Consider the following 18315-nt stretch of genomic DNA (forward strand, 5'->3'; position numbering starts at 1 on the left):
CACCCCCCTCTCTCTCTCTCTCTCTCTCTCTCTCTCACTCTCTTGAGCCCTTCCTCCCTCCCCTCGCTCACTTGAGCCCTTGCTCTCTCTCTCTCTCTCTCTCTCTCTCTCTCTCTCTCTCTCTCTCTCTCTCTCGCTTGAGCCCTTCCTCCCTCCCTCCCTCTCTCTCTCTCTCTCTCTCTCTCTCTCTCTCTCTCTCTCTCTCTCTCTCTCTCTCTCTCTCTCAATTTGGTCTCTTGGGATAGTTTCCTACGAAGTTAAAAAGTTCTCTTCTCAATGTGTGTGTGTGGGTGTGTGGGTGTGTGTGTGAATAAGAAGAGGAAAATCACCCAAGTGTGGTAGATTGGTTAGCTCATTTCCCTCTTGAATCAAAGGTCTTGAGTTCAAATCTTGTCGGATAGATCAATTTGTTCTCTTGGGATAGTTTCCTACGACGTTAAAAAGTTCTCTTCTCTTCTTCTTCTCTTCTCTTCTTCTTCTCTTCTCTCTCTCTCTCTCTCTCTCTCTCGCTCGCTCGCTCGCTCGCTTGAGCCCTTCCTCTCTCTCTCTCTCTCTCTCTCTCTCTCTCTCTCTCTCTCTCTCTCTCTCTCTCTCTCTCGCTTGAGCCCTTCCTCCCTCCCTCCCTCTCTCTCTCTCTCTCTCTCTCTCTCTCTCTCTCTCTCTCTCTCTCTCTCTCTCTCTCTCTCTCTCTATGTTCCTTCCCTCTCTCTAATCCTAAAATATTTTAAATTTATTTATTTTTATTATTTTCTCTATTTTGAGCTCTTTCTCGATTTATAGTTGTCTCTCTATTTAAGCTTTCTCTCTATTTATAGATTTCTTTCTATTTATATCTCTTCTTCCTTTGTTTATATCTTCTTGGTTTCTTTCTTTTTTGTTCACTTTGTTTATTTGGTCTCTCTCTCCTCTTCCAATCTCCTTCTTTGGAGCGGTCTTATTTTACAATCCTCTTTCGAGCTTCTCTTTTCTACATGGCGCTTTGCCAACTCGAACTAGGGTCACAAGTGTTCTTAATGTTCAACGGCACCAAATAGCTACTAGGACCGTTTTGCACGTAAACCCCGCTGTGGGATACTGTTCATGGAATTCCTTTGCTTCTTGGTCATGTTGGCGTGTCGATTGAGGATGTCAAAGTTTACAAGTACCTCTTCCTTTTCCCCTCGAAGATGGTGATATCGACACATTAAATCAAACCTTAGGCTACATCATTGTATGTCTAGTAACAATCGATTGCATAAGTGTTGTTATATCTCTCTCTCGCTTTTGCGATTATACTCTTTTTTGTGGTAATTCTAAAAACTTTTTGTAGCAAGCGATTGTATTAGTGGTTTTATATCTCTGTCCCACCTTTGCAATTATGCTCTTTTTGGTGGTTTTTTTAGAGTAATTTGTAGCAAGTGATTGAGTAATTTGTCTTGTATATATCGATGTGTTTAGATTGATCCAAACACATCAAATGAAACCCCACATCCAAGGCATGCACAACGCTTAAAGAGAACACCTACCAAATAAGCAAGCCAAGAAGTGACAAAAGTACAAAGAAGAGGAGGAAAATTGTGCAAGAAGATGATGATGATTATGCTTCTCCTCAAAGAAATTCACCATGCTCTTCAAAAAAAGGTGCTTCTTTAAAATCCATAAAATCAACAAAGGAAGTAGGAGAGGTGGTGGAGGGAACTGAAAAAGAAGGCAATAATAAAGACCACTTCATGGTGACATATACAACTCATTTGTGACTAGAACTCCTATCGAAGAGCCTAAATAGAGTAAAGTTAATTGTTATCCACTTTTTACCAAATCTTGCATAAGGTGTTTTTATGGCTCCTAAGCACAACATGTGTGTGTGCATTGCAAGTAATCCACTCCTTTGCCACCTATTCCCTTGTGTAGACTTGTGCCTAACCCCTCTATATGAAGAGTGCAATTTAGGTACAAGAAGCTGGCAAGAGAATTCTATACATATATGGCTATGTTGCCAATTGATGTGTAGGTTCATTTGCTCTATCTCCTCATCCCAATATCCTGTTAGAGAAGTAACACAATGTGATGTTAGTGCATGGGATGAAATATGGAGAATTAGAAACAAGGAGTTTGAGAATGTGATCAAAGGCACGGAGTGGGAATTTATGAGCAACAAGATGTTTTATGTGTGGGATGGAAATCATCATTTTGTGTGGCATGGATGGAGGAGATTAGTAAATGTGAGTCATCTTAAATTGCTTACTTTTTCTATGCAATGTTAAGTTTTTTTAAATAAATTTAGGACTAATTAGATTCACACTGATTGTAGCATTCAAGAATGTTGTATCAAGACATCCATGTGTTGACGTTATGAGGATAGCAAGGGGGAGGTCCTCACAGTCATAGCTTGCTTAAATAGGTAATGGAATGTACACATTACGAGAATATATGTCTTAAGTCTCTTTGACATGGGATGGTCCACATGCAGTATGTTTTTCTTCATAACTCTTTTTTTTCTATAGGATGAACGAAGTGGGCTATGTTTCTTCGTCTCTTGTGGGACAAAGTGTGCCTCTTTAGGGTGCTTAGATTATCAAATAATGAAACAATTATGAGGCGCACCAGAGCGATATGAATAAGGCATGGATGGAGAAGTATGCCTCAACATAGAAAAAAAAGAGTCGCATGTCTTGGTACAACTGTGAGCTTTCAAAACTTTCCCAACGTAAACCTTCAATCTTCAACACTTGTAATATAATATTTACATATTATTAAGCTAATGTTGTAACATGTGAAGTATGCCTCACAGTCACCCGAGATATTGACCCCCTAGTAGATAGCTTGCTTGCAAATGAGTTCGAGAACTGTATTATAAAGATGAAAGAAAGTGGAGACATGCTCTACAAGGCAGTTGTGGGTGGCGGTGATTGCAAACCCTGCATAAGAAGAAGGTTTCTGAGTAAGAAAGCCTACACTCTGCCCTCTTTGTCTATTTGGTAGGCAACGACATTTTATGGTTTTAATGTTGTGGTTTAATTTTGGTATTGTGCTGCAGACGACTAGTGCAAGTTAATTGGGTGAGAAACCGGATTGTTTAGGCTATATAGCTTGGCATCTAGCTCATTGCCAAATGACCAGAAAGCACAGATTTTAGATATTTTGATTGATGCCAATTTGCAGATGCCGAAGAACTCACAAATCCCTAAAAGTAAGTAATAAGTACTTCCCTTTTCTTCTTGATATATACAAAGCACTATATTTTGTAAAAATTTCAATGTGGCAACGCAGCAAATGCAAGTTTATTTAGGGATTGGGTTTGAAGAGAAGTCATATGGCATGATATTAGAGCACAGAATGTGGCCGTCCTTGTAGAAATATTAGAAAAGTATAAGATAATTTTTCCATATACATTTCAGGGGGACCTTGCCGATCTTAAGAGATTGTATTTTGGGAAGCTGTTCGAGGAAATGGTGGGATCCCTGAAAGAAACAATGTGTGGTAGCTTCAAACCTTGTTGTCGTCAAAGCTACCAAGCTTGTTGTTGTGTTCGTGTGTAAAGTTTGTGAAGCATGTCAATTTGGAAAAAGCAAAAAAAAATGTATTTTCACATGACAGAAATGTGAGCAGGAATGTACTAGATGTTGTGCATTAAGATGTATAAGGTCCTCCGAAGACTATGTCTATGGGTGGCTGCAGGTACTACTTTACATTCATTGGTTGATGACCACACAAGGAAAGTGTGGGTGTATTTCATGAAGGAGAAAAGTGAAGTGTTCACTCATTTTCACAATTTCAAAGTTATGGGGCTGAAAAATAGAGAGGAAAGCATGTGAAGTGCCTAAGGTCAGATGGAGGGGGAGAATACTTCTCCAATGAGTTCTCTGAATTCTTGCGAAAGAATGGCATTCAGAGACAATTTACATGTAGATACACTCCACAGCAAAATGGAGTTGCTGAGTGGAAAAACAGGCACATTGCAAAGATAGCACGAGCATTGATGGCATAGAAGAATATGTTACATAGCTATTGGGCTGAGGCTGTGTCTACAACAGTTTATATCATGAACATGACTCCTACTGCAGCCATACATGATGTAACGCCAGAGAAGAAGTTTACTAGCAAGAAACCTGATTTGTCTCACTTGAAAGTTTTTGGATGTATTGCATATGTGCATGTGCCAGATGAGTTGCGTACCAAGCTGGATCCAAAAGTAGAAAAATGTGTGTTTATTGGGTATTCTCTTAAGCAAAAGGGATATAGATGTTATAATCCTGCTACACGTGAATTGAGGGTAAGTAGGGATGTTGTATTAATGAGATGAGTAGCTATTATGTTGTTAAAAAAGATGTTGTTGGGGCTTATGTAAGTGGAAATGTGGTTGCACAGAATGCAAGTCAATAATCACAGTTTCATTGAGTGGACCAGGAGAGTCCTCATCTAGCGGTTCTGTTGATAGACCATGGAGTAGCAAGCTGCATCATAATACCAGTCTCCTAAAAATGTAGTTTGTACATCACATAAAGGCAAAGAGAAAGTGGTTGAGCCCCTTGGTATGCCTGATATTTTTGTAGGGCATTCTCTTGTTGATGGAGATTCTAGTGACTCAGAGATGAGCCTTGATGAGGAGCTTGGGATTCCAGCAATGAGGACACTTGGTGTGAAGAAGGCTATGGAAGCCACATGAATGCAAAGTTACAAAGATATGGAAGAGTCCAAAACCTTGTGCAGCACAGGTTGACTTATGATGGTTATGTGGCACATCACTATGCTTATATGGCAAAAGTTGTGCAGGTTGTAGAACCCACATGTTTTGATGAGGCTATTGGAAATGTGTGTTGGGAGAAAGCTATGGATGAGGAGATGGATGCATTGTATCAAAATGAGACTTGGGATTTGGTGCCACTACCTGAAGGCAAGAAAGCTATTGGCTATAAGTGGGTGTATAAGGTGAAACATGTGATGGTAGCATAAGTAGGTACAAGGCTAGATTGGTAGCCAAAGGATATGTGCAGACACATGGGATTGATTATGAGGAGACATTTACCCCAATTGCAAAGATGGCAACTGTGAGAGTTGTGATTTTGCGGTGGGGGCTGTAGCTAAAGGCTGGTTTTTACATCAGATGGATGTAAAAAATGTGTTCTTGCATGGTGACTTGCAAGAAACCACCAAGTTTTGAGGATACAGGTCATCCAGAGTATGTTTGTAAGCTTCGTAAGTCCTTGTATGGGCTGAAGCAATCTCCACAAGCATGGCATGACAAGATTATTGAGTATCTTGTCACTATTGGTTTTCATATGGCAGATGCAGATCATTCTTTATATGTGCGCAAGAGTGATAAGGGTACTGTGATCATCACCATATATGTAGATGATATTATTATTGGGGGTGACAACTTGGATGACATTGAGCATGTGAAAAGTCTTCTCAAAAGGAAGTTTGAGATGAAGGATTTGGGAGATCTGCGCGCTGATTGTAAGCCAATATCGGTGCCATTAGATCAAAATGGCAAGTTTAGTGTGGATGCAAGCTATGTGTTGGGAGGATCCCAGTATGTACATGAAGATTATGGGGAGTTTGATCTATGTCACGATCAGCACGCTAGATTTGAGCTACACTATTGGCTTAGAGAGCTAGTTTATGCAGGTTCCGTGCAAACCACATCTTGATAGTGTGCGACGCACACTTTGATACTTGAGGGCCACTGTTGGTTATGCATTGTTTTATGCAGCAGCCAGAGCAGGTGTACCATTGGAGCTATATGGGTACAGATGCAGATTGGGCAGGTAGCATCTCAGACAGGAGATCTACCAGTGGATTTATGTTTTCATTGGGGAGTGCTGCTATGACATGGAGCATCAAGAATTAGCCCACAGTTGCCTTGTTGAGCTCAGAGGTAGAGTACACAGAGGAGCTGTGAGATGGTAGCATGTAAGTTAGCTTAGTTACGCAAGCTACTTGCTGATTTGGGGTTGCATGTGGAGAGAAAGGTTGTTATATATTGTGACAATCTTAGTAGTATACAGTTGGCCAGGAACCCAGTTTTCCATGCACGAACGAAACACATTTAGGTACATTACCACTTCATCAAGGAGAGAGTCTTGGCAAAGGCGACATCGACTTGGCCTACGTCAGCACACAGGATCAGGTTGCTGACATCTTCATGAAGGTCTTGGGAGAGCTGAGAAGCTCCGCAGATTTTGAGATATGCTTGGAGTTCATGAGCTAGAGTTGAGCTTGAGGGGGAGTGTTGAGATGTCAAGCTCAACATGAGCTGATACTCACAAGGTGCCTGCATGACCATTCAACATTTATATCACTAGCGGGTTTGGTAGTTGGCACTAACATATCTTTGCCAGAGATTTGACAGCTGAACTACACCTAGTAGTCCACATCTATCCACTCCTCTTAGCGTGTTCACATTATGGAACACTTTTATATACTCTATTATGTGTGTTAGAGTCACTTATCTTCTTTGTAGACCTTTTTTGTTGTGTGAAGAAGAAGAAGAACTTTCAGCCTCTCACCTTGTGTGTTCTCTTCTAGGGTTTGTGTGAGCGTGTGTGTGCTTGTTTGCAAGAGCTCAAGCTCTCTTCTCCTAGGCTGGGGGCTGGAGGTGGTGGGCGGAGATGGTGATGGGAATAGTTAGATAGAGATTGTTCAAAGTAGAGAGAGAGGGTAGCCAAGAAAAACTTCTTCCAAAGCTCCCTCTATCGAGCTCCCTTGGTGACCCATCCCCGCTTTTGTGACTTAGATTGAGTGGGTGATTCAGACTAGGAACTCACTCAGTAAAACAAGGTATTGCCTTTCTCTTAGTTTGGGATGTATTTCTCTTAGTTTGGGATGTATTTCTTAGATTAATAAACGAAACATCCCACTATTGCACTCTTATGGACGAAAGCTGAGTGCGAAGATGCATGCTTTGCACCATGTGAGGCATTGTGGCTAAGGAGGATTCTACAGGATATGGGAGTGGTGTGAAGATAGCTACAAGGCTGCAGTTTAACAACCAGAGTTATACAACCATTACTCGGAATCCTATGTTTCATTATCACTTTGTGCATGAGCTCGTCTCATGGTAGAGGAGGTTGAGATAGTCTACTGCCCGATGTTGATAGAGAATTATGTAGACATCTTCACAAAGGCTCTTAGAAAGGATAAAATGATGTAACATCTTCATTGACTCGGCATCGGACCACCACAGAGGTTGTTCACCTTCGACAATGGGGGGGGTGTTGGAAATCAATGTTTCACCCTCATATTGTAGAGTCTAGGCATTGGCTATAGCTCATGTTTGTATGACACCCATTATGAGGAGTAGCCATAGTTAAGTAGCTCAAGCATCAGCATCCTTATATATTCACACGGGAAGAAGGCCTAGATGGTTTAGAGACAACTGGATTAGATTTGACACACTACCAAATATGCTACATGCTACATTGGACCATTATCTCATAATGATCCACACATGGAGTAGGCAAATTTTTACACTTGGACACCCTATCCTGACATTACGAGACAGCTTGAATGGGCCCAAGATAAGCTCATATGGCCATGGAAGGTGGGAAAATTGATATACACTATCTAGCATATCTTTATGGGCCAAGACTACACTACAATGAATATGGTGGCATCGATGTGATTGCAAACCTGCACGGTCTTGTCAGCCAGCCACTTCTCCTCATAGTTCATTAGTAATTTACACTGATGTAATGGAGTGATGAAAGTTCTCTTTATACTGGTTATGGAAAAGCCAAAGGAAGAGGCGAGGATGAGGATGTCAAGGCCAAAGATGTGGAAACTTTAGAAGAGGCCGAGGTGGAAATTTCATAAGAGACCATGAGGATTGGGGAGTTGAGGAACACTTAAAGGGGCCAAGGTGGAGGACAATCCTCAAATCAAGGAGGCTAAAATGGTAGAAGAGAATAAAACAATAAAGATGCTTGTAACTATTATTGCAAGATGGGATTAAGCTTACTAAATTCGAAGCAAAGAGATATGAGAAATAGCACATTAAAAGAATTATGCCTCGACAGAAAAGGAGAGAAAAGAAGAAGACAAACATGACCATCAGTGAGTGGTTGAGTCTTTGGAAAAAAACAAGTGATACATAGATTCCACATGTATAAATCATATAATTAGAAGAGAAGAAAATCATATAATTGGAAGAGAAGACTTGTTTTTATCAAAATAAGAAATATAAGATGAGTGTATTCACCACTAGAGATGATACACCATACTCTACTTTTCACATTGGAAATATACCATTGGAGGTTCCCAAAGGAGATATACAATATTTGAGTCATGTTCTTTATATTCCAGGTATTACAGTTGGATAGATTGTGGAGCAAAATATGCAAGTGATCACTAATTAAGATGGGTGTACAATGCAAGACTATAACTCACTTCAAGTTCTTGCAAAAGGTGAAAAGGTTGGAAGGATGCAATGCCGACATCAGATGCATACGCATATACAAGAAGCTCATCTATGTCAAAGGTTGAGATCTGGCACAAATTCTTGGTAACATAAATATCTCTTGATTGAAAAAGATAGCATACAAAGAATCGGTAAGGGGATTGCCAAATCTTAAAGGACAAGCATTGCCTAGACTATGTGAGCCTTGTGAAAAAGCAAAGTCATCAAAAAAATGTTTACGTCCACCATCAAAAGCCTTTGGAACTCATACACACGGATCTATGGGGGACCAACGTAAGCTTAAAGCATTGAAGGATCAAGATATTACATAACCTTCACAAATTAAGATGGGTGTCCAATGCAAGACTATAACTCACTTAAAGTTCTTGCAAAAGGTGAAAAGGTTGGAGATTGCAAGGGGAACCCCTATATGTGATGGATGTTACCAGATTACAAGGAAAACTACCAAAAACACCCAAGGACAACTAGAAACAGGAAGGCTAAAGCTCGAAGAATGGACAGCGTAGCATAGAGTTCAGGAACCGGTCACCAAGTTGGTAAAAGAAGTTCAAGGAGGGATATGACCTATGGAGAAAACACCACACCATCCGGAATCAACCGAGAATACTCCAAAGCAAGAATTCCTTGATAGTCCAAAGCAAGAAGTCCTTGATAAGATAAGGAAAGAAATAGCTTCTAGGAAGATATAGCAAGAGAACCTCACGGAAGTGGAGGGGCGCATGAGTGCGAGAAAGAGCTTGAAGCAACTCAAAAAAGATGGGCAAAGAAACCATTAACTTGGACATGCTAGGAAAAAACCAATAAGAAATACAGGTAAATACCACTCCAATCATGAAGCAAGGAAAACAAGGTGGAACTACAAGTCCTACCAAGAACAATAAAGAGATGAAAGGAATCTAGCAAGATATGAGCTTTGGGAGGACCTCAACAAGATGAAGCTTAACATTACCTAGACCATTTCTTGCCGCTTATACCAAACTCGAGGTAGAAGCTAGTACCTTAGGAAGCTAGTACCTTAGGAAGCGTTGCCAAGGATAAATTCGAAAGCTACAAAATAGTTGACTGCACCAATGTGAGAAGGTGGTAGATTGTGATTAGCAGTTCTAGAAGCCACGGTGAAGTTGAGAGGACAAACCATACAACATCTCATTCTGGATGGAGGATCTAGAGTGAATATATTGTTGGCAAAAGGATTAGTCCAAAGAATGGGAATAACTATAATAAAGCATGTGAAAACGGCATATCAAAAAAAAAGAATTTGGGCCAGTAGGAATTATGAAAGGAGAGGAGATGAAAATAGTAGGATGTGCCTTTCTTATGGAGTTTGTGGTGCTAAAAATGGAAGAGATATCGAGAGCTTACCCAATATTATTGGGTAAGACCATGGCTAAGGAGTGGGAAGATTAAGCACAACTAGGAAATAGATCAGATCACCATCCAAAAAGGCAAGAAGAAGATACGAGTCTCCATCAAGGCCAAGGATAAATTGAACCCAACAAGTAGACCGCTCTATGCTAAAGGATTAAACTATTTGGAAGGAGTAGAATATGATGAAGAGAAGATGTTGAGGGAAAATCTAGATTTTTTATCACTATTTGAGGTGGACGTGGAAAAGATCATTTGAAAATATGATCTTGAGATTTTTTATCACTATTTGAGGTGGACATGGAAAAGATCATTTGAAAATATGATCTTGAGATATTGATAGTCCATCCAGTGGTGTTTGATGAATACCTCACCAAGGTAGAGGTAATTATGAAGCTACAAGCACCAAAGGAATGTCAAAGAACTTGCTGAGTTTCTTGGCTAGATTGAGTGGCATAGTAGGTTCCCAAGGTTTCTAGCATATGTTTGCAACACCATTTTATTACCTAACTGTAAAGAAAACTAAGTATGTCTAGTCTGGAGGATGTTAGAAAGCATTCTGAAATCTGACAAAAATGCTTGCACCCATCTGCAACAACAACCTAACTTTGAGCTAATCTTTCATGTATTTGTGGATGCATCAGATGTGACCATTGGGAGTGCGTTGATTTAGGAAGCACAAAAAGGTTTGGTTCTAGCCAGTGTATTATGCAAGCAGAAGATTCACAAAGGCAGAAAGAAACCACTCCACTATAGAGAAAGAAGCATTGGGAATGATATATTCTACTAAGAAGTTTAGGTAGGTAATTCTTTTAAATTTCATATGGATCACAAGGCACTCTCTGTACTTGGTGAACAAACCACTCCACTATAGAGAAAGAAGCATTGGGAATGATATATTCTACTAAGAAGTTTAGGTAGGTAATTCTTTTAAATTTCATATGGATCACAAGGCACTCTCTGTACTTGGTGAACAAGCCAAATCTAATAGACAAATTGACAAGGTGGATGCTATTATTACAGGAATTCACTTTCACCTTCAAGCATACACTAGGGAAAGAACATCTTGTGGCAGATATCCTATCCAGAGTGGAGTCTGGAGAAGACCCTATGGTGGAAAAGGGGAGGACACTCGAAATAGTGAGTGGAAGATGATTTTCTAGATGCACAACCATTCTTAGTAGATCAAGACAAAAGCCATTGGTATGATGAAATGTTACAGTTCTTGATAGATCTCTCTTTTCTAGAAAACATGGATAGAGATCATAGAAAAAAGCTAGCCTTAAAAGAGTGAGTCATTCATGATGATAATAGGATAGTTGTACAAAATGGGTATAGATCAAATATTAAGAAGATGTGTCCCAAATTATGAACAACAAAAACTATCTTAGCCGAAGCACATTAGGGTGTAAGTGGAGGTCACTTCTCCGGAGCTAGATTATGGTGGCTCACTGGGGACTTAAGGATGCTCACAACTTTGCAAAAGAATATGATATGTGTCAAAGAATGGGACAACCTAGGTGGCTCTCATCGCATGCGCAAGCGGCGGGAAGCTTTCTTGAGGCTCTGCGGCCTAGCCCTTTTCTCACCAATAGAGGTGGGGATCCCACTTGGCATTACAGACCACCTGTGTGGTTATTCCTCTCTTGATTATTTGATCCATGTCTCGTACATGGAGGTGAGTTTGTATCTAGCCCTTCGTGGTTGTATTTAGCCCTTCGTGGCTATTTTTTATTAACTAATAGAAGGATCTTTTTCCTCGGGAAAAAAAAAGAATGGGACAACCTAATGCAATAGACAAGATGCCCCACCAACCCATATTATATCTAGAACCATTCCAAAAGTGGGGTTTGGACTTTATATGACCATCATACCTATAACCCAAAAAACAAGAAACAAGTATATCTTGGTGGCCAACATATTATTGCACCAAATGGGTAGAAGCAAAGGCAATGAGGGATTGTTGCAAAGTTCCTTAGTCGCTAAATCCTTGCATGAAGTCATCATGACAAGTTTTGGGTTCCCCCAATCGAGCTGTTGGTATGTGATCAAGGCACCCACTTTCTAAATGAGGTGATCAAGAAGTTGACAAAATAACACATGGTCATGCACAAGAAATCCACAAAATGGCCAAGCCGAATCAACTAACAAGATCCTGAAAGGAATTTTGGTCAAAATAGTGATCAAAATAGTGAATGAAAATAGTGCACTCTACATTATGGGCTTTCAGGATAGCCTACAAGAGCACAACTGGCCTCAAACCTTTCAACACGATGTATGGTTTGGAGGAAGTGGTGCGCCTATGGAATTCTTAGTGCCTAGTCTCAGGATAGCAAGGTTAAGTCAAGAAGACTTAGGGGATCACAAAATTTAGCAGTTACTGGAACTAGATTAAAAGAGGCTGCATAGTGCCTAGACTACTGAAACAGTGCAAAGGAGAAGGAAACTACAAGTGGATAGAAACACAAAATCATTGAAGTGAGAGAGATACAGTCCTATTGTTCAATTCAACAATGGGACCACATCCTAGCAAGTTGAAAATGAGGTGGACAGAACCATACAGAATCTAGAAAAAGTTAGGATCTTTGAGCTGGAAACATAGATGAGGTAGTTCTAAAATCGGTTAATGGATACATGCTTTAATCATACCATGGTCTTGTACCAACAGGAATACCGAAAACCCCAATCCGGAAGTTACCGAAATCGGTAGGTTTTGCAAGAGAAGAATAGTCCAAAACCGGATTAGCGTGTTAATAATTATCACTCTTTGTGCTTGCTAACCATCTCTTATCTTTACAACCTTGCCTACTACGCCCCTTGGTCTCTTTCACTGTTCAACACCCTATGTGAAGCAAACACGGTGGAGTTCGAGTATTTCTGCTTAACCTTGCCACCAAGAAAGAGAAAAGCAGGAGGAATGGTTGGAGAAAGTAGGATTAAAGGAATTTGCATAGCTGTAATGGGGAAAGCCACAGATCAACTTCCATATGGATGAGAAGCTGATAAGTTATATAAAAAAAACAAGAAAATTGTAAGATTCCATCTGGAAGAAGAGTCCAGATTACAGGGGAATTCCCCCTTCAAGGACAATTCCAAAAAAGATAGAATCCACTATACTTGGAACGTCATAGAAAAGAAAATTTAGCTTTAGAGATAGGAAGACGAGAGGATTTCCTAGCAAGAGGCAGGAAAGGGGAGAACAATAGTAGCAAACAGTAGCAACACCTGCAGGATATCCTTGCCTTGGAGGTACCCACTTCCTCCAAAACAGTGTAAGATCTCCTTGGCTTGAGCCAAATGACTCAGGAAGTCTAGACAATCTAGAATATCCCTCTCGTAGTAGGAGTCTAGTTCAAGGTACCAGTCCCTCTACTGGTAGTAGGAGTCTAGTTCAAGGTACCAATCCCTCGTCTTGCATACACATCTACAGAGGTAGTTGTAACATTGAGTAGCAAAACTCCCTTATTTTTGGACCATTAGAGGTTAGGTACAAGAGGCACTTGTTATTTCAACAACTGTGAGTGTGAGTTGGACTGTGAGTGTAAATGAGAGTGAGAGTGTGATAGCTCACGAATGGTTAGGTGGTTCAAGCTCATCCATGAGCACTTTGTTCCTCTCTCATAAATAAAGGATAATTGTTTTGTGGATAAGTATTCTACTGTTCGTGATTCTCATGCCTAGATGGTGGAGTTGTTTTTCTACAATTGTGTCATGTTTTGCAATATCAATAATTGACTGCACTGGAGCCTCATGCCTCTCTACCTGATAAATACTCCTCCTCTTTTCTCAAGGCAGACTCCCCAAGGTAAACAGGGAGAGAAGCTATCATTGTAAGGGTTACAAATTCTAGCTATCGATTATTGTTAGTTTTTCACTAGTGTCGTGTGTTGTGAAATCCTTCATGAAATGTTATTCGTGTTGAGAGTGTTACTTGTCCTTGTATTGCATGTGTATTCTCTTACTACATTCTGGTGATTGGTGTTGCTCCATGTGGCTACTAGGCCAATTGTGAGTTCTATTGTGCAAGAATGTGGGAGTGAGGGAGTGAGGAAGTGTTACAATTGAGAGTCTGATACCTTTATGTTGCTAGTAGGCAAGGTGGGTTCTATCCTTGTCAAGTATACTTCCCGAAGTAGGAACTCACCTTTTATATTATAGCATGGTGATATTCTAGGTATCCTTCGCTTTCCATCTAGAGAATCTACAATTGGTTACCTCATCAATGTATAGTCCAAAGAGGGTTAAAGAAAGAGAGCATCCTTGATTAACACCAATGGTGCTCCAAATATCCTCAACCACCCCTAGCACATGCAGACACATCAAGTGACTTGTTCATATAAGGCCATAAAATCTGCGATCACCTCATGTGAGAAACCTAGATCTTGAAGCCTACAAAGCTTCTAGTATGGAGGCCTTTAAAAAATCTACCAAGTACTAATAAAGTTTCTCAAACCTCCAATGTGCTTTCTGAAGATGGCCTCGAGGGTAATTATATAATCCAGTGTTTAGAATTTGTATCAAAAGACTAGCCTGCCCTTTGGATCTCATATTATTTGCTAACAACAAAGCTACTTATAAAGGATTCTAGAGCCAAGCCATAGATCTAAGCAATTGTATGAACCACCATGAGAAATATGTACTTATAATCCAGCCTCCAAACTTATGGATAGAATTGGTGGTATTGAAGGTCCAAGCTTAAGAAAGGCCTTAGCAAACTACCTTCTTGTTGAAAAGCTCACACTAATGGCTGCAATTATCTTCCCTCCATATGCAAAAGATTTTATTTGTAGATCCTTAGCCTTCCCGTTATTGATGCACATGACACTAATGAATAGATTGGATGGGTATGTGTGAAGAAGTGAAGTGAAGGCTTATGGGGGCATTGTCTATCACGACAAGCCTCTACGCCTTCTCTCAAATCCCTTATAAATTACCAACTTGGCAGTGTGTCCCATGTCAAGTAAGTGTTGTCCACATTACGTGATGTTGCCTTATCCACTTGGAAAATAAGACATCCTAAACAGCATTAAAATGGTGCTTGGCAAAATTTGACTTCTCCCTATTTTGTGAGCCTCATGATGCCCTTGAATAGTGGAGTCCTTCCTTGAACTCTTCACTATTGGGTGGCCATCATCATCAAAATTGGTTCTCCCCTCTTGATATTCACCCAAAAATGCTATGGTCTTTTGCATCCCCTTACGCCATGCATATAACTTTGGACATGTGCAACTAAAGGAAGACAACTAGACCCCTTGATCCATGTACCTTTTATTGGCAAGATTTCTAATCTCCCTAACCTTTGCTTATGGTGAGCATGCTTCTTGTTAAAGGAAAACACCTCCTTACACTCATAACCCTTCTATTGTGCTTCATGTCATCGTATGTAGAGAACCAATTGTGGCATGCAATTTCAATTAGCCCTCATAGAGAACCAACTGTAACAAGTAACTTTGAGTGGGCCTCTTTCTGGACTTTAGTGTTTCTAAGTACAGCATCTCTCAGTGCATGTCACCTAGAGCACAAAGTATAGTCGATGTCCCCCACCACCACATGCAACCAGTGTTTCGAAAGGAGTGAACCCTCCATCCATGTGACCTCATAAGCCCCAGCTAACAGCATTTTGTGTGTGTGCATGGAGAGCTTTGGTGGATATGCACAGTATGCAATACATAAGATGTGGATATAGAGGAACATGCTTTACTCCTTGATCACCATACTACAAGATTCAAGGCCACTGTAATATATGCTCAAGGAAGAGTTCAATTCTCTACAGAGAGCATGAGGACCAGAGATGTGTGACCCTTTATGTGCATGAGGTTCAGGGCATATAAGTGGTCATTCTAATTTCAAGCTTATAAACACAGATTATTCAATAGTCAGTGTTTGATTTGGACCCAACATGACATCATATTGAGTGGATAAGGCCATATTCAAAGTAGGGCATCCATTAGTTTAAGCAGTTTACAGCACTTGCCTATGCCTATACTTTAACCTCCTATAGAGATACACAAAAACAATCACTATGTCTGCCTCTGCAAGACCTGAAAGCTCGACCTCTCTACTTCCAGTAACCTTGAACGCAAATTAGGTTGAGCTTTTTGGTAGAGCAAAGCACATGAAGGGTTCTTACGTTGTTTCTCTCTGCAAGGCATGGATTACTCAAAAGCTCAGATCACTTAAACTGCTGCCAGGCATGCAGCGTTCTTACTTGCTGCTCTGTGCAATGTAAGAACACTGTGTCTTCCATTGTTTCTGTCTGCAAGGCATGAATTACTCAAGCTCAGATCACTTACATCAACTGAGGGGATAAGCTCACTTGAAATTTGATGAGTTTTTTCTCATGGAATCAAGCCAATTTCAACTAACGTTTGCTTTTTAACAGATGGAAAAGGGGGGAAAAAACATAATTTGACCTGAGGCTCAAAACGACAAGGCCTTGCACTTCTCCTCCTCTTCTGCTATGCTTTTAGGCAAGAAGATTTCATATCACGCAAGCCATCTTCCATGCAAACAAAAGCCTTCTAATCCAGGCGGCATCCCCCCACCCCCCCCCCCCCCCCCCCCCCCCCCACACACACAACAAAATAAAAAGGTGGCGTACAGAACACCTACAGATTTACATCCAACACCATTCTAATCACAATCCCCAAAGATTAAGATCAATCTAGAGTTCAGACAAGACAAGAAAACTCTTAACTGAACATGCTTTCAAGATATCTGTAAGGACCACTAGAGACATTCCTTGCCTGTTAAAAGGGGACATCTGACCCTACCCTTCCAACACCCACCCAAGATGGACCGGGGGAATAAAGGTAAAGACCCTAAATTGGTTGCACTTACATAAAAGATTTGGTAAATGCTATACGCACCTATAACCCTCACATCAGTAATATCACTGAATCTTGAATTTAAGAAACTAGTCATAGCTTTCTACAGAGGATCGAACATTTCTTCTGTTCAAACAAAAATGGGGCTTTCTCTTTGAGTCTTACAAGATAAGAATCCAACTTTACCAGACAAGCTTTGATCAACAGTCTTACAGAAACTATCAAGATAGGACCATATATAATCTCACTCCCTTCTCAATACAGCCTGCAACAATCAGAGTATACACCCACGTAACAGATGGAGAACCTCACTGCTCTTCTGGGTATGTGGATGAGAACATGCCCACAAAGGCTGCATCCTGGACTGCTGATGATGCCATAATTCACGCTCTTGTGAACAAGTACAAGTTCTTCCGTTCCTCTTCACCCATTGAGCCGGAAATCGAAATCCTTGGCTCCAGCCTTCTTAAGATAGTTCAAATGTGCTGCCAAAGCAACCCAAAACTGGAACAGAACACTTGTTATATATACATGAAAAGCAGCTTAAAACAAAGTCCACACTGCTTTACACAGAGTAGCTCCATACAGCAATCAACAACGGGGTTCGATGAGCTCACCATATATACTTCCCTCAGATGAGAACTCACAACCCTCTGAATAAATCTTTAACAAAGGAGTTCAACGAGCTATATGCAAGAGGATACGTGAGGTCAACACAAGGAACACTCACAAGAAGTGGGATCTTTTCCAACACAACTTTAAACTCAAATTGCACAATAACAAAGATAAGAACAATACAGTAATGATGTGATACAATAGACGGAAAATCCCCATACCTGTATGCTCCTTTTAAAGGGAGCTTTGCTGGCTGATCTAGAACTACTCATACGGAGGCATATGCAAGTAGAAGCTACGAAATAAACTCACAATGATAACTGATGAACTGTGTGTGAGAAGGAGCTGGCCGTGTATCGATATAGGCCTGTATACCTCGGGCAGCCATGACATGACCGCATAGGTCTGTGGTCATACTTGGTGCCACTGTTCGCGCGTGAACACTGGCCAAATTTCTAAAAGCTACAAAAGGGGCTTGGTAGCCATCTGGGCGGACAAATCAAGAGTAGCTGGGAAGGTCTCTGTGCTACCCACAGACAGACAGAGCACAAAGATGGTTGATATGGACAGCAATTCCCCTGCAAAATGGAGGTTCTAAAGCCAACTGGCCTAAAGATGTCCCTGGCCTAAGCAGGAATCTTCGTCCCTCCATTCCTTCAAAAGGGGTAATTGGGAAGCCAAACAGACGGCTTGGTAGCCCCACAGACAGGCATGTCAAGAGTACATGGAAATACATTGAGGCTACATACAGACAGTAGTCAGCATGGAAGGGCTCTGAGGTCAATTAATTTCGGCATCCCCTAGCCTACGCAAGAATCTAAGCTCCCCATTTTTACCTTCCTTCCTCAAGCATGACCAGATTCTTCACATCACACCCACCCTGCTTAATGGTCAGTCCCAGTCAAGAGAGTTTGGCTAAATGTTTACTTCAGAGGATAAACATACCGACGGAAAGCACTTGTATGGAATGTTGAACTCTTTACATGTCATCTTCACAATTGGATGTATTTCAGGATAATAAATGTGGCATATTCCAGGGAACAAGTGGTGCTCAATCTGCATACAAAAAACAAAAAACAAAAAACTCTGGGTGTCAGCAACAGCCAGCCA

At 40.7% G+C, this 18315-nt stretch overlaps 1 protein-coding gene across 2 annotated transcripts in view; it reads right to left on the reverse strand.

Moving 5' to 3' along the window:
- Window positions 1-16657: 16657 nt before the first annotated feature.
- LOC147631009 (acyl-lipid (8-3)-desaturase-like) overlaps window positions 16658-18315 on the reverse strand; it is a 70437-nt gene continuing 68779 nt past the window's right edge. Inside the window, exons 12-14 of one of the 2 annotated variants that reach the window (XM_086809343.1) lie at window positions 18151-18261; window positions 17208-17276; window positions 16957-17094 (exon numbers count right to left, since the gene is read on the reverse strand). In XM_086809343.1, the coding sequence (XP_086665469.1) occupies window positions 17256-17276; window positions 18151-18261 (132 nt within the window). In that variant the 3' untranslated portion in view covers window positions 16957-17094; window positions 17208-17255. Of the gene's footprint in view, window positions 17095-17207; window positions 17277-18150; window positions 18262-18315 lie in introns of both variants that reach the window. The other variant, XM_086809342.1, reaches the window with a different exon arrangement.

This window comes from Cibotium barometz, chromosome 15, assembly GCF_041138505.1.
Source record: "Cibotium barometz isolate CiBa-2024 chromosome 15, ASM4113850v1, whole genome shotgun sequence".
In the NCBI taxonomy this organism is placed as follows: domain Eukaryota; kingdom Viridiplantae; phylum Streptophyta; class Polypodiopsida; order Cyatheales; family Cibotiaceae; genus Cibotium; species Cibotium barometz.